Here is a 14188-nt window from a genome sequence, read left to right on the forward strand (position 1 = left end):
CCCCCTCCTTTGGTTTTTTGGGGGCTCCTCAGTGCCAGCCCCGCTGCCCCCGCCCCACGGGGACTGACAGAGCCTCTCCCGGCTGCCACTCCTGTACAATTCCCATTTATTTTTCTGAGATCTCATTCCAGAGAAGTCCACTAACTCCTGAGAACCTACAGGGCTCCCTGCAGAGCCCCCGGGGCTGAAGCAACAAAACCTTTCAGGGGGAGGGAGAAACAGCGGCTCCGGCTGCTGGAGAGCTCCCAAAAATACAAAGCAAGGGGAGAGGAAATTCCAGGGGAAACATCGGCCCCTCTGCTGCTCCTGTCCCAGCTCAGGGCTGTGCTGTGCCCCTGCCCGGCTCAGGGGAGGTGCAGGAGTCCCTTGGAAGCCGAGGGCATCAGAGCTGGGAGTACAGGGAGTTCTCCATCTCCGGCGGCAGCTTGGCGTGGAACGGGGCCAGCCCCACCCCAAAATCTGCAGGGAGAGGGAAGAGAATGTCAGCACCTCGTGGGGAGGGGGGCACGGACCCCCAGGGGCATTGCAGGGGTTGGGGGGCACAGGGAGAGCACTGGGAGGGCACACAGAGACCCCCAGGGGCATTGCAGGAGTTGGGGGGCACAGGGAGGGCACAGGGAGGGCACACAGAGACCCCAGGGGCATTGCAGGGGTTGGGGGGCACACAGACCCCAGGGGCACTGAGGGGCTGGGGGCACTGGGAGGGCAAGCACATGGACCCCTCCAGGGCACAGGAGGGGCTGGGGGACACAGGGAGGGCACAGACACTTCCAGGGGCATCACAGGAGCTGGAGGCACTGGGAGGGCACACAGAGACCCCCAAGGACATTGCAGGGGTTTGGGGCCACTGTGAGGGCACACAGAGCCCAGGGGCATTGCAGGGTGTGTGGGGTGCAGAGAGGGCACACAGACACCCCCACAGACACCCCCAGGGGCATTGAGGGGCTGGGGGGCACAGGGAGGGCGCTGGGATGGCACACAGGCACCCCCAGGGGCATTACAGGGGCTGGGGGAACAGGGAGGGCACAGACACCTCCAGGGGCATTGAGGGGCTGGGGGGCACTGGGAGGGCACACAGAGACCCTCAAGGACATTGCAGGGGCTGGGGGCACTGGGAGGGCACACAGAGACCCTCAAGGACATTGCAGGGGCTGGGGGCACTGGGAGGGCACACAGAGCCCAGGGGCATTGCAGGGTTTGGGGGGTGCAGAGAGGGCACACAGACAGCCCCACAGACACCCCCAGGGGCATTGAGGGGCTGGGGGCACAGACACCCCCAGGGGCATTGAGGGGCTGGGGGGCACTGGGAGGGCACCCAGACACCCCCAAGGACATTGCAGGGGCTGGGGGCACTGGGAGGGCACACAAACCCCTCCCGGGCACTGCTGCAGGTTGGGGAAGCAGGGACTGGAACCCAGCCAGGCTGTGCCAGGCCAGAGGGAGCAGGATGTGCCCTATCCCTGCCAGCCCCGGGAGCATCCCGTGCCCTATCCCTGTCCCTGCGGATCCCTGCCACCGCCGGGAGCATCCCGGCAGCCGGGGAGGGTCCCTCCCGTACCCATCTCCGCCTCCAGGCGCCCGGCCGGGGGGTTCTTGCGGTGGTCCTCGGTGTGCAGGGTCATCTCGTCGCGGGAGGCGGTGGAGAAGGGGCACTGCGTGCAGCTGTAGCGGCCCCGCGTGTGCTCCCAGACGATGCGGCTGGCGGAGGAGTGCCCTGCAAGGACGGGCGGGCAGGGAAGCACAGGGATCGCCCCGAGCCGGGGGCTGTGGGGGCTGGAGCCCTTCCCAAGGGAAGAACCCCGAATGTTGGGAGCAAAGGGCCAGGCTGGTCAGGGCACGGCGGGTTTTGGGGGCACTGGGGGCACTGGAGCTGCTGCTGCTGCTCCTCCTCCTGCTGCTTCTGCCCTCGGGGCCAGGCTGGGGGGTTTTGGGGGGGTGCAGCCGGTAACCCCCCCTGCCTCGGAGCCGCATCCCCTGTCCGCGGGGCTCCCGAAAGGAGGGAGCCCGCCCTCCCCCTGTGCCCTGCGGGGAGCACCGCGGTGCCCCTGGGGCATCTCCCGTCCCCTGCGCCCCCCCCCGCCGCCCCCCAAACCCCCCAGTGACAGAAAGCAGCCCCCACCCAGCAGGTGCCAAACTAACCTGGAGTCACTCCTGAGCCAAAGCATGGGAGGAGTGGGCTGACACTCACACCTGCGGAGGGAATCGAGGCCCGAGACAAGCATTAGGTCTTCCCCTCCCTTGGGGGGGGGACTCATGGGAGGGCAGCCCTGGCCCGGCCCCCCCAGCACGCCGGGGAGCAGCAGGGCTGGTTGGGACAATTTGGAGGAGAATTTGGAAGCGTTTTTCGGTGCTTTTGCTCAATCGAACATCACACAGGGGATGGCACGGGCGGGACGGGGCTTTTTTTTTGGGGTGGGAGGATGGCCGGGCCGGAGGGGATGGAGGGGCCGGATCCTCTGGTCCTGCTCGGGGAGCTGCTGCTGCTGGTCAAGGCGGGAGCAGAAGAAGGTTTGTCCCGCACGGCTCCGCGCTCTCACCTTGGCTTTTCTTCCAGACGGCGTTGGAGACGCTGGGGGGGCCGTGGCCCGGCAGGAAGGGCCGCAGGCGGTGCTGAGCCGGGGGCTGCGCCAGCCCGTAGGGCGAGGGGGGCACGTAGGACAGGAACGGCCCCGGCACCGAGGACGGGGCTGGCCCCGAGAAGCGAGTCAAGGACGAGGGCCCGAACAGGGCGGGCTCCAGCAGCGGGAAGGGGTGCGGGGCCCCCGGGAGCAGCGGCTCCAGCGAGCCGGGCAGCGCCGCCGGGGCTGAGTCCGCGCCCGCCGCCGGCGCTTCCTTCTCCGGGGGCCGCAGCGCGCTCGGCGGCTTGGGCAGCGCCTCGGGGGGCTTGGCCGGGGGCTCCTTGTCCGGGCTGGAGGGAGCGGGGGGCAGCACCGGCCGGGGGGGCGGCGCGGGGCCGCTGGCGCTGTCCGAGCAGACGTGGAGGTGCTTGAAGAGCGAGCGGTGCGTGCGGAAGCGCAGCAGGCAGTTCTCACACCTGGGGTCAAAAAGAGCCGTGAGAGGGACCAGGAGGGGATAACGGGCATGGGGGGATGGTTCTTGAACAACATGACATGTCTGTGACACCGAGCAGACGTGGAGGTGCTTGAAGAGCGAGCGGTGAGTGCAGAAGCACAGCAGGCAGTTCTCACACCTGGGGTGGGGAGAGAGCTGTGAGAGTGACTGGGAATCGATAATGGGCATGTGGGGACGGTTCCTGAACAAAATGACATTGGCTCAGTGTCACAGACATGTGACACCGAGCAGACGTGCAGGTGCTCGAAGAGCGAGCGGTGCGTGCGGAAGTGCAGCAGGCAGTTCTCACACCTGGGGTGGGGAAAGAGCCATGAGAGTGACCAGGAGGGGATGATGGGCATTGGGGATGGTTCTTGCACAAAATGACATTTGCTTGGTGCCACAGACATGTGACACCGAGGAGACATGCAGGTGCTTGAAGAGGTGCAGGCAGTTCTCACACCTGCAGTCAAAAAGAGCAGTGAGAGTGACTGGGAATCGATGATGGGCATTGGGGATGGTTCCTGAACAAAATGACATTGGCTCAGTGTCACAGACATGTGACATCAAGCAGACATGCAGGTGCGTGAAGAGGTGCAGGCAGTTCTCACACCTGGGGTCAAAAAGAGCTGTGAGGGTGACTTGTGGCAGCTCAGTTGCTTTTTAATCTTAGCTTGGATAATTCTCTTGGATAGCATGTGACCACTCTTTACGCCGTTATAAAGTTAATTTGGGTCTCCTGTATGACCGTGGTGGCTGGCACAGGATTTACCAACCCTAGATTTGCTATGGCTAAGTCAAGTTTACACTCATTGCTTAACAGTAACTACTGCTGAGTACCCGTGGGGCTGTGGCAATTGCAAGGCTTTTTGGGCTACGGTCATGGTGAGCTGATACCAACTCCTATCTACCCAATTAAGGTGTCCAGGGCATCCACACTGGAGTGTAGATACTTGCATGTGTATACCTAGCAAAAACTAACAGTAAGTTAGTTATTGCATGGGCATGTGGGGATTGTTCTTCCCCAAAATGACATTGGCTCTGTGTCACAGACATTGTCCTGCACCCCTCTGACCTGAGCTGGGCTTGCAGAATCAAAGTTGTTGCTACCCCTGGTGTAAATCAGAGATCGGTTGGGGTCCATGTTTATGACATGAGTTGTTGCTATTAATATTTTTTGTTAGGAGGAAACATTAGAGTAATAATAATGTATTTAGTGACAAGAAAGAAATTGATTATCAAAGAAATTGATAATAATAATAATAATCAAAGAAATTGATAATAATTATCAAAGAAATCGATAATACTTAGGAATTAAGTAGATTATATACTTAATTAGTAGATATTAAATTATATAATTATTAAGCATTATAACATTGAATTGTTATTTTAGAGTTTGGAATAGTTGTTAAATTTTAAATTAGTAGAAAATTTTAATTTAAATTTAGTATATTTAGGAATATTAGTAAATCAATCACATGCAGGTGCTTGAAGAGCGAGCGGTGCGTGCGGAAGCGCAGCAGGCAGTTCTCACACCTGGGGTCAAAAAGAGCCATGAGAGTGACCACGAGGGGATGATGGGCATGTGGGGATGGTTCTTGCACAAAATGACATTGGCTCGGTGTCACAGACATCTTTTATGAAAAATCCTTTCCTTAGGATTTTTTCTCCTGAGAAGCTGAGAGGCCTCAGAAACAAAATGTGAACAATGGTTATCTGCTGCTGTGGAATGCAACAGGTGCATCTGGGATTGGCCTCATGTGGTTGTTTCTAATTAATGGCCAATCATTAATTAGATTAATAATTATAAATAATTAAAAATTTAATAATAATAATAATAATAATAATAATAATAATAATAATAATAATAATAATAAATTAATGTCCAGACTGTCTTGGTCAGTCACAAGCCTTTGTTATCCTTCCTTTTCTATTCCTTGCTAGCCTTCTGATGAAATCCTTTCTTCTATTCTTTTAGTATAGTTTTAATATAATATATATCATAAAATAATAAATGAAGCCTCCTGAAACATGGAGTCAGATCCTCATCTCTTCCCTCATCCTCAGACCCCTGCAAACGCCACCACAGCTCGGCACAAGGCTCCCATGTGGATTAAGCTCGGGGCTGATCCCAGAGCTGTCACTGTCCCTTCCTGCCTCTCCCACCCCAGCGTGGTCCCCAAAGCCCCCAAACATCCCCCCAGGTATCACCAGGATCCTGCTCGTGTCCAGCCCACAGCAACTGCAGCCAAAATCTGCCCAAAACTGGGGGAAATTCCTCCCCAGGAATTGGAGGAACTGAGGAATTACTCCAAGGATCCTCCAAGGGGATCCCCTGCAAGGCACAGGGATTACTGGAGCTGCTCCTGCTCCCAGGGCTGGGGCCTCACTGGGAGCTCCCCTCAAAATCCCAAAGGGTTTTCCAAGCCAGAAAGAGCAGCAGGTCCCACTGAGTGACTGGGAGTTGATGATGGTGGGGCACGTGGGGACAGTTCTTGCCCAAAATTACATTGGCTTGGCATGAGGCTCCCATATGGATAAGCCAAACTGGAATTCCCAGTGAAAATCATCTGGAAAACCCTCTCAGTCTGGGAGATTTCTCTGTAGTGTCTTAATGTTGGAGTGAGAGAGAAAATGGTGATAATAATGCTAATACAAAATAAGCAATGATGAAAATATGGACAAAATGGTAAAAAAAAAAGGATAAAAGAGTAAAAATATTTATAATAACGCTGATAATGCTGATATTGATAATAATGACAATAATAACAACAATAATATCAGTGCTGGGGCTGTGAAGTGAGCACTGGGTGATGCTTCCCCAGAAGCTCAGTAACCCCTTGGTGATAATGCTGATATTGATAATAATGACAGTAATAACAACAATAATATCAGTGCTGGGGCTGTGAAGTGAGCACTGGCAGATGCTTCCCAGGAGCTCAGTAACTCCTTGGGAGATCTCCCTGGGGATCAGCTCTGCTGGCCAGGTGTCCCCAGAGAGGACAGGAGGGGACAGGGAGCATCAGGACTCACTTGAAGTAGCGGTTGGGTTTGTAGTGCACCTTCATGTGGGCCATCAGGTCCTGCATGCTGGGGAAGGTCTCGCTGCAGCCCAGGGTGGGGCACTGGAAGGTTTTGCCTGCAGAGAGGAATTCGGAGAGAGATTCAGCACCAGCCCAGGGGAGACAGCCTGGCCAGAAAGGCTGCGGCGCCTCCCTGCTGGCCCCACCACCAGCCCTGCCTCACTCTGAGCCCTGCTCTGCTCCCTCCCAGCCAAAAAAGGGCCCGTGGCGTGTCCTGGCCTTACCCTCGAGGGACTGCGTGGGTCTGTAGTGGACCTTCAGGTGGTCCATCAGCTCCTGCATGCTGGGGAAGGCCAGTTTGCAGCCGTAACTCGAGCACTGGTAGTGTTTCCCTGCAAGGACACAGATCCGTCAGTCTCGTCCCTGCCCCGGATGTCGCTGTCCCCTCCCCAGGGCGGGGCTGGCCTCACCTGGGACAGGTCTGCGCTTCAGCGGCCGCAGCTCCGGGGCCGGGGTCCCTCCGCTGCCCGCCACCGGCATCGGGGCACCGGGCAGGGCTGGGTCACTGCAGCCTGCGGGGAGAGGCTGGGAGGCTTGGACCTGGCAAAGCAGAGCTCTGCCCTTTCCATCCCTCGGACCTGACAAACCACAGCTCTGCTCTCCCCATCCCTCTGCTCTGCCACACCACCCCTCTGCCCTCTCCATCTCTCGGCCCTGCCAAACCAGAGCTCTGCCCTTTCCATCCCTCGGCCCTGCCAAACCAGAGCTCTGCCCTTTCCATCCCTCGGCCCTGCCAAACCAGAGCTCTGCCCTTTCCATCCCTCAGCTCTGCCAAACAATCCCTTTGCCCTCCCCATCCTTTGGCCCTGCCAAACCACCCCTGCCAAACCATCCTTCTCTGCCCTCCCCACCCCTCTGCCCTCCCCACCCCTCTGCCCTGCCAAATCCCCCCTGTGCCCTCCCCATCCCTTCAGGACAGGGAAATGGGGCCGGGGGTCTGGCTGGGGAGCCGGAGCCCCCCAGAATGTGAGGGCTGGGAGGGGCTGTGCTGGTGCAGGTGAAGCGTGACGGTGGCTGGAACACGCTGGGTGATGCCACCTGCGCACCCAGGCACGCCCTGGCACACCTGGGCACATCCCCGTGGGCGGAGTTCACCCTAAGGGACCTCCCAGCCACAGGAGCAAAGGTTTCCCCAGCTCCTGCCCCCCTGAGGGCACTCACCTGCCCCCTCCGTGCCGAATTTCCCCCGCAGGGAGAAGGTGGCCACAGCCTCGTCCTTCTCCGTCTTCATGGCCTGGCCGGAGCTGGGCACGGGCACAGGGACAGGGACAGGGCGGCTCCTCCCGGCGGGGCTGCACCGGGAGCAGGAGGGAGGTCAGAGCCCAGCCCGGGGCCACAGTGACCCCCTCTTCTTCCTCCTCCTCCTCCTTCTCCTTCTCCTTCTCCTTCTCCTTCTCCTTCTCCTTCTCCTTCTCCTTCTCCTTCTCCTTCTCCTCCTCTCTTCATCCTCCTCTCCTCTTCTTTTCCCTCCTTCTCCTCGGTGCCCCGTGGTTGTGGGACTGACCCTCCCACCCGGGGCTGATCCCAGAGCTGTCATTGTCCCTTCCTGCCTCTCCCACCCCAGCGTGGTCCCCAAAGCCCCCAAACATCCCCCCAGGCATCACCAGGATCCTGCTCGTGTCCAGCCCACAGCAACTGTAGTCAAAATTTCCCCCAAACTAGGGGGATTCCTCCAAGGGGATCCCCTGCAAGGCACAGGGATTACTGGAGCTGCTCCTGCTCCCAGGGCTGGGGGGCTCACGGGAGCTCCCCTCAAAATTCCAAAGGGTTTTCCAAGCCAGAAAGAGCAGCAGGTCCCACTGAGTGACTGGGAGTTGATGATGGTGGGGCACGTGGGGACAGTTCTTGCCCAAAATTACATTGGCTTGGCATGAGGCTCCCATATGGATAAGCCAAACTGGAATTCCCAGTGAAAATCATCTGGAAAACCCTCTCAGTCTGGGAGATTTCTCTGTAGTGTCTTAATGTTGGAGTGAGAGAGAAAATGGTGATAATAATGCTAATAAAAAATAAGCAATGATGAAAATATGGACAAAATGGTAAAATAAAAAGGATAAAAGAGTAAAAATATTTATAATAATGCTGATATCGATAATAATGACAACAATAACAACAATAATATCAGTGCTGGGGCTGTGCAGTGAGCACTGGGTGATGCTTCTCTAGGAGCTAAGTAACTCCTTGGTGATAATGCTGATATTGATAATAATGACAATAACAACAATAATATCAGTGCTGGGGCTGTGAAATGGGCAGATGCTTCCCAGGAGCTCAGTAACTCCTTGGGAGATCTCCCTGGGGATCAGCTCTGCTGGCTGGGCCACCCCATCCTTCCCATTAACATCTGCTCCAGAGGCATTTCCCCAGCTTTTGGCTCTGGGGGCTCTGGCCCAGAGGGGCTCAGCCTGGCTCGGCAGCTGCTCCTGCAGCACCCAGCACACTGGGATCACAGCCCAGCAGGAAATAAATCAGGGAGGGGGAAAAAATCCACGTGGGATTATTCTTGTGGCTGCCCCTGGGCTCCTGGCTTTGTCTGGGGGTTGTGGGGCCTTTTTTTGTTGTTGTTTTCTCAGCTCAGCAGCCTCAGGATGGAATCAGCCAGCCATGGAGGGGGGTTGGCCATGGAAAAGGGAATCTGGGGCAGGGCTGGGGCTGCTCATGGCCCAGGAGGGGAAATTCAGCCCTGGATGGAAGGGATGCTCCATCTCCATCCTCCATCCCTGCAGGACATGGGGAAAACATGGAAAGCTCCCAGCAGCTTTGATGGAGCTTTGTTTATCAGGTGGAAATGAGGGGTTTGGTGGGAAAAAGGATCTTGGGAATCTTCTTTTTGGGGGAGACAATGCTGGAAAGATCAAGGCAGGGCTGTGCCTGCCTGCCCAGCCCCTGGGCAATGTCCCTGTGGCACTGTCACATTTTGGTGCCCAACCCTGAAGTGTCAGAGCTGGAACCACCGGCGCTGGAGAGTGCAGTGAAGCAAAATTCCTGCTGCCTGCTGGGAATGCCCCTCTGGATCAAAGCTGGGTGGCCCAGCCTGGGCTCAGCACCCCTGGCAGAGCCCTGGGACCGACGGGCTCCAGATGAGCCCAAAGGGAGCAGGGCCATGGCATTGAGAGCTCAGGGGCAGCACAGGGAAGTTTCCCCAAGAAATCAGGAAAATTCTTCCCCACCAGCACTGCAGCAGGGACAGGAGCTCCTGAAGCTCCAGGGTCAAAGCCAGCAGTGCCTTGGGGTGTTGGAACCTCTGTCCTGTCCCTCTGGGATCACAGATGCCACATGGAGAGTGGCACTCCCTGTTGCAGCATCCCAGTGATGCCTTGTAAGCTGATTTTTTTTTCCTCTGGAAAAGCTGGGAAACCTCTTGAGCAGATTGTGTGAGGGCAGGCAGGATGGATACTTGGCCTGTGGCCCCAGTGTTCCCCACAGGTGACATGGCAGAGGACACGGTGGCAGCACTGTGGCATCACCCTGTGCCCAGCCAGGTTTTTGGAGAGCAGGTGGCACCTGGATCATCTTGCTGTCATTTGTCACCTCCCATGGCATGCTGGCCAATGCTCCCCCTGCTCCAGGACTGTCTGTTCTGCAGCCCTGAGTGTGACACCCCGGCCCAGGTGCTGCTGAGCTGCCACTGTCCCCATCCCCAGTGACCTCCTGTGGTCACCAGAGATGTGACTGACCCAAAAACGTGACTGCCCCAGAGATGTGACTGCCCAGAGATGTCACTGATACAGAGATGTGACTGTCCCAGAGATGTGACTGTCCCAAAAACGTGGCTGCCCAGAGATGTGACTGCCCCAGAGATGTGACTGCCCAAAGATGTGACTGATCCAGAGATGTGACTGCTCCAGAGATGTGACTGATACAGAGATGTGACTGGTCCAGAGATGTGACTGACCCAGAGATGTGACTGACCCAAAAACGTGACTGTCCCAGAGATGTGACTGCCCAGAGATGTCACTGATACAGAGATGTCACTGATACAGAGATGTGACTGTCCCAGAGGTGTGACTGACCCAGAGATGCGACTGTCCCAAAAATGTGACTGCCCCACAGGTGTGACTGCCCCAGAGACTGACTGTCCTAGAGATGTGACTGCCCCAGAAATGTGACTGTCCCAGAGGTGTCACCCCCCTGGTGACACAATTCCTCCAGAGACAGCCCCCTCCCAGAAATATGGCTCCCCCCAAGATGTGACCACCAGTGCAAAGCTGCCCTGGAACCCCAAATCCAGCCACCACTGTTGCTGTCATTATCCCCATTATTATTATTATTTCCTGCCACCCCAAAAAGCTGCTGGCACAAAACTCCCTCATCCCAACCCCTGTGGGGTGAACAGGGTCCCCAAAAATCCTTCCAGGGGCTGCCAGCCATGAGGGTGGGCAGGATGTTTGCAGCTGCCCATCACCCCGAGCAGGCTGTGCTGCTGATTCAGTGAATAATTAACACAGCTCATCCCCCTCAAACCACCCGGGGGCTTTATCCATACCCCGAGGCTTTGCTCATCCCACCCCGCGAGGATAAATGGGACAAATAATCGGATTTGAGCATCTCTGAGGCCCGAGGATGAGGAGGCTGCCCCCAAACGCGGCTCCTCGGCGCAGGAGATGAGACAAAGGCTCGGAACAAGGGGCTCATGTGATCGCGCAGCCGGCGAGCGCCGGGGGAGGCTCCGCTCCTGCCAGGGCCACCAGCCCCGACTAAAACACACCCTGAGGGTTCTCCTGGAGCTTCAGATAGCGCGGGGAGCCCTCACAGAGCTGGGGGTGATGGGGGGGATGCTCCGGGTGTCCCAGGCAAGGTGGGTGCCCCGATCCGGGCTGGGGCAGAGCTGCTGTCGGGGTGCCACCCCTCCCTGGGGGGGTTCCCTGCTTTCCAATCAGGATCTGCCTGCAGAGCCTGAGGAGTCCACCCCAAACCCCGGGTGGGCATCCAGAGGGGTGAGTGCTGAGCCCCATGCTGGCCTTGGTGTCACATCCACGGGCAGCTCAGCCCAGGCCTCTCTTCCCTCCAAGGAGAGGGTCCCCACTGACCCCCAGATCACTCCAAGCCCTGCTGCCATCTCCCCACATCCCCACACCACCCCGGTGCCCACCTTTACCTGCCCGCGGGAAAAACCCCACTTTGCCTTCAGGAGCCACCGGGGGATGTTGGAGCTCCCTCCCTGAGCCTGGACAAAGCTGAGCCCAGCTCCAGGCGAGCTCACCCCATGGCCAAGGCCAGGAGCCCGGGCTCTGACAGCCACAGAGCGGCTCCAGGAGCTGTGGGAGGATGGAGGGAGCACGGCCAGGTCCCGGCAGGTGCATCCCGGGATGTGAGAAGGTCCTGCTGCTCCCACAGGCCACACACCTGTCAGGACCCAGGGCTAGCGGCTCCCTGTCAGCCCCACAAGGGGCAACCCCAGGGTAGCCCCCACGGCCACTGGTTTTGGGGCTGGTAGCCCCCCACGGGCCACACACCCATGGCTACAACCCAGGGGACAGTGACACCCACGGCCACCACCCCATGGGCAGTGGCACCGTGATCCGGAGCCCCTGCGAGCAGCGGCCCCGGGGCTGGGGCAGGTCCCGGCTCCCTGCAAAGCCCCCGTACCCCGGGCCCTGCTCCGGTACCGCTGCTGTCCCCGGTGCAGCTCCAGCTCCGGGGCCGGTCCATCATCTGGTACCGCTACAGCCCCGGTACCGCTACAGCCCCGTTACCGGTACAGCCCCGGTACCGCTACAGCCCCGGAACCGGTACAGCCCCGGTGCTGGTTCATCCCCGGTACCGATCCAGCCCCGGTGCTGGTTCATCCCCGGTACCGATCGAGCTCCGGTGCCAGCACACCCCTGGCCCGGTACATCCCCCGGTGCCAGTGCTCCCTTCCCGGTGTCAGCACCCCACCGGTGCCGGGGTACCCTCGATACCGGTATATCCCCGATACCGGTACAGCCTCGATACGGGTACATCCCCGCTACCGGCACCTCTCCGGTGCCAATACAGTCCCGGTGCCGGTACATCCCCGATACCGGTACCTCGCCGGTGCCGATACGGTGCCGGTACAGCCCCGGTGCCGGTAAAGCTCCCGCTGTCCCCGCACCCCCTGTGCCAGTCCATCCCCGGTGCCGGTCCATTCCCCGATCCCGGTCCTCCCCCGGTCCCTCCCGGTCCCTCCCGGCCGTACCGGGGCTGCGGCGGGGCCGGCGCCGTCCGGGTCGCGCATCAGCGGCGGGGCGGCCGCGGGGCCATTTTCTGTGCGGAGCTGTCGCGAGAGCGGGGGGAGGAGGAGGAGGAGGAGGATGACGGGGGGGAGGAAGGAACGTGCGGAAGGGCGGGCGGGGGCCTCGGGGGGGGGACCCGGCTCCGCCCCGCCCGGTTCCCCCCCCGCTTCCCCGGCTGCTTTTCCCGGGAGATTCTCCGCACCCCGCATCCCAGCGTCTGCGGGCAGCTCCAGCATCCCGGGGGTTTTGGAGCATCCCGGGGGTTTTGGAGGATTCCAGGGGTTTTGGAGCATCCCGAGGTTTTGGAGCATTCCAGGGGTTTTGGAGCATCCCAGAGTGTTGGAGCATCCCAGGGGTTTTGGAGCGTCCCGGGGTTTTGGAGCATTCCAGGGGTTTTGGAGCATCCCGGGGTTTTGGAGCATTCCAGGGGTTTTGGAGCATCCCAGGGTGTTGGAGCATCCTGGGGGTTTTGGAGCATCCCGGGGTTTTTGGAGGATTCCAGGGGGTTTGGAGGATTCCAGGGTATTTTGGAGCATCCCGAGGGTTTTGGAGCATCCCGGGGTTTTTGGAGCATCCCGGGGTTTTTGGAGGATTCCAGGGGGTTTGGAGGATTCCAGGGGTTTTGGAGCATCCCAGAGTGCTGGAGCATCCCAGGGCTTTTGGAGCACATCCCGGAGTTTTGGAGCATCCTGGAGGTTTTGGAGGATCCTGGGGGTTTTGGAGGATTCCAGGGGTTTGGGAGGATCCCGGGGGTTTTGGATTATCCCAGAGTTTTGGAGGATTCCAGGAGTTTTGTAACATCCTGGGGATTTTGGAGTATCCTGATGGTGTTGGATCATTCTGGGATTTTTGGAGCATCCCAGGGTTTTTGGAGCATCCTGGGGGTTTTGGAGCATCCTGGGGTATTTGGAGCATCCCGGGGTTTTTGGAGGATTCCAGGGGGTTTGGAGGATTTCAGGGGTTTTGGAGGATTCTGGCATTTCGGAGCATCCTGGGAGTTTTGGAGATTCCAGGGGTTTTGGAGCACATCCTGGGCTTTTGGAGCATCCCAGGGTTTTGGAGTATCCCAGGGTTTTTTGGAGCATCCTGGGGTTTTGGAGCATTATGGAGGTTTTGGAGCATTCCAGGGTTTTTGGAGAATCCCAGGGCCCTTGGAGCATCCTGGGGTCTGGGATCATGTCAGGGGCTCAGAGCATCCCAGGGCCTTGAGCCTCCTGAAGGCCTTGAAGCATCCCAGGGCTTTTGGAACATCCTGGAGCCTCCAGGGAGTCTGCTGAGTACCCCAGGAGCTCTGGAACATTCCAGGGCTGATGGAGCATCCTGAGGCCTTGGGAGATTTTGGGGGGGGGCTTTGGAGCATCTGGGACTCCTCAGAGCCTCCTGGGGCTTTGCAGAGTCCGGGGGGCTCCAGAGCATCCTGGGCTGCTCAGACCCTGAGTCCTGGGGGAGTGCTGGAGCTCTTGGAGCATCCCAGGGCCCTCTGAGCACCCCGGGCTCTTGGGAACACCCCAGATATTTAGGAGCACCCCTGATTTTTGGGAGCACCCTGGATTTTTGGGAGCACCCTGGGCTCCTGGTAACACCCCAAGCTCCTGGGGACACCCTGCATTTTTGGGAGCACCCCAGACTCCTGTGATCACCCTGGATTTTTGGGAGCACCCTGGACTCCTGGGAACACCCTGGACTCTTGGGAACACCCTTGATTTTTGAGAACATCCCGGATTTTTGGGAGCACCCCTCCAGCTCATGTGTGCCCCAAGGAGCAGCCCAGGCCCCTCCAGGATCCTCACAGAAACAGAAACCCCTGAGAAGTTCCCAAACCCCCGGGAATGTCTTTGGAGCACCTGGAGCCCTCTG

At 58.7% G+C, this 14188-nt stretch overlaps 1 protein-coding gene across 3 annotated transcripts; it reads right to left on the reverse strand.

Moving 5' to 3' along the window:
- Positions 1 to 89: 89 nt before the first annotated feature.
- ZNF414 (zinc finger protein 414) lies at positions 90 to 12444 on the reverse strand. Of its 3 annotated transcripts, XM_071452173.1 has the most exons (9): positions 12295 to 12444; positions 7296 to 7426; positions 6545 to 6646; positions 6359 to 6466; positions 6085 to 6190; positions 2538 to 3034; positions 2140 to 2190; positions 1559 to 1714; positions 90 to 459 (listed from the first exon to the last, which is right to left on the reverse strand). In XM_071452173.1, exons 2-9 carry the CDS (start codon positions 7363 to 7365, stop codon positions 383 to 385), a joined length of 1167 nt encoding a protein of 388 aa, XP_071308274.1. In that variant the 5' UTR covers positions 7366 to 7426; positions 12295 to 12444; the 3' UTR covers positions 90 to 382. The 3 variants fall into 3 exon arrangements, with proteins under 3 accessions (XP_071308274.1, XP_071308275.1, XP_071308276.1); XM_071452174.1 differs by lacking the exon at positions 2140 to 2190; XM_071452175.1 differs by lacking the exon at positions 12295 to 12444 and having other exon boundaries at positions 6545 to 6659; positions 7296 to 7377.
- Between the last annotated feature and the right edge of the window lie 1744 nt (positions 12445 to 14188).

The sequence above is a fragment of the Agelaius tricolor genome, unplaced genomic scaffold, assembly GCF_023055355.1.
Source record: "Agelaius tricolor isolate 1412-34295 unplaced genomic scaffold, bAgeTri1.0.p SCAF_33, whole genome shotgun sequence".
Taxonomy (NCBI): domain Eukaryota; kingdom Metazoa; phylum Chordata; class Aves; order Passeriformes; family Icteridae; genus Agelaius; species Agelaius tricolor.

Coding starts and splice junctions, on each gene's coding strand:
- ZNF414 (XM_071452173.1), bottom strand. CDS start 7,365: ATGAAGACGGAGAAGGACGAGGCTGTGGCCACCTTCTCCCTGCGGGGG. Junction 6,647..7,295: donor ATTCGGCACGGAGGGGGCAG/GTGAGTGCCCTC, acceptor CTCTCCCCGCAG/GCTGCAGTGACCCAGCCCTG. Junction 1,715..2,139: donor TGGCTCAGGAGTGACTCCAG/GTTAGTTTGGCA, acceptor CCGTCCTTGCAG/GGCACTCCTCCGCCAGCCGC.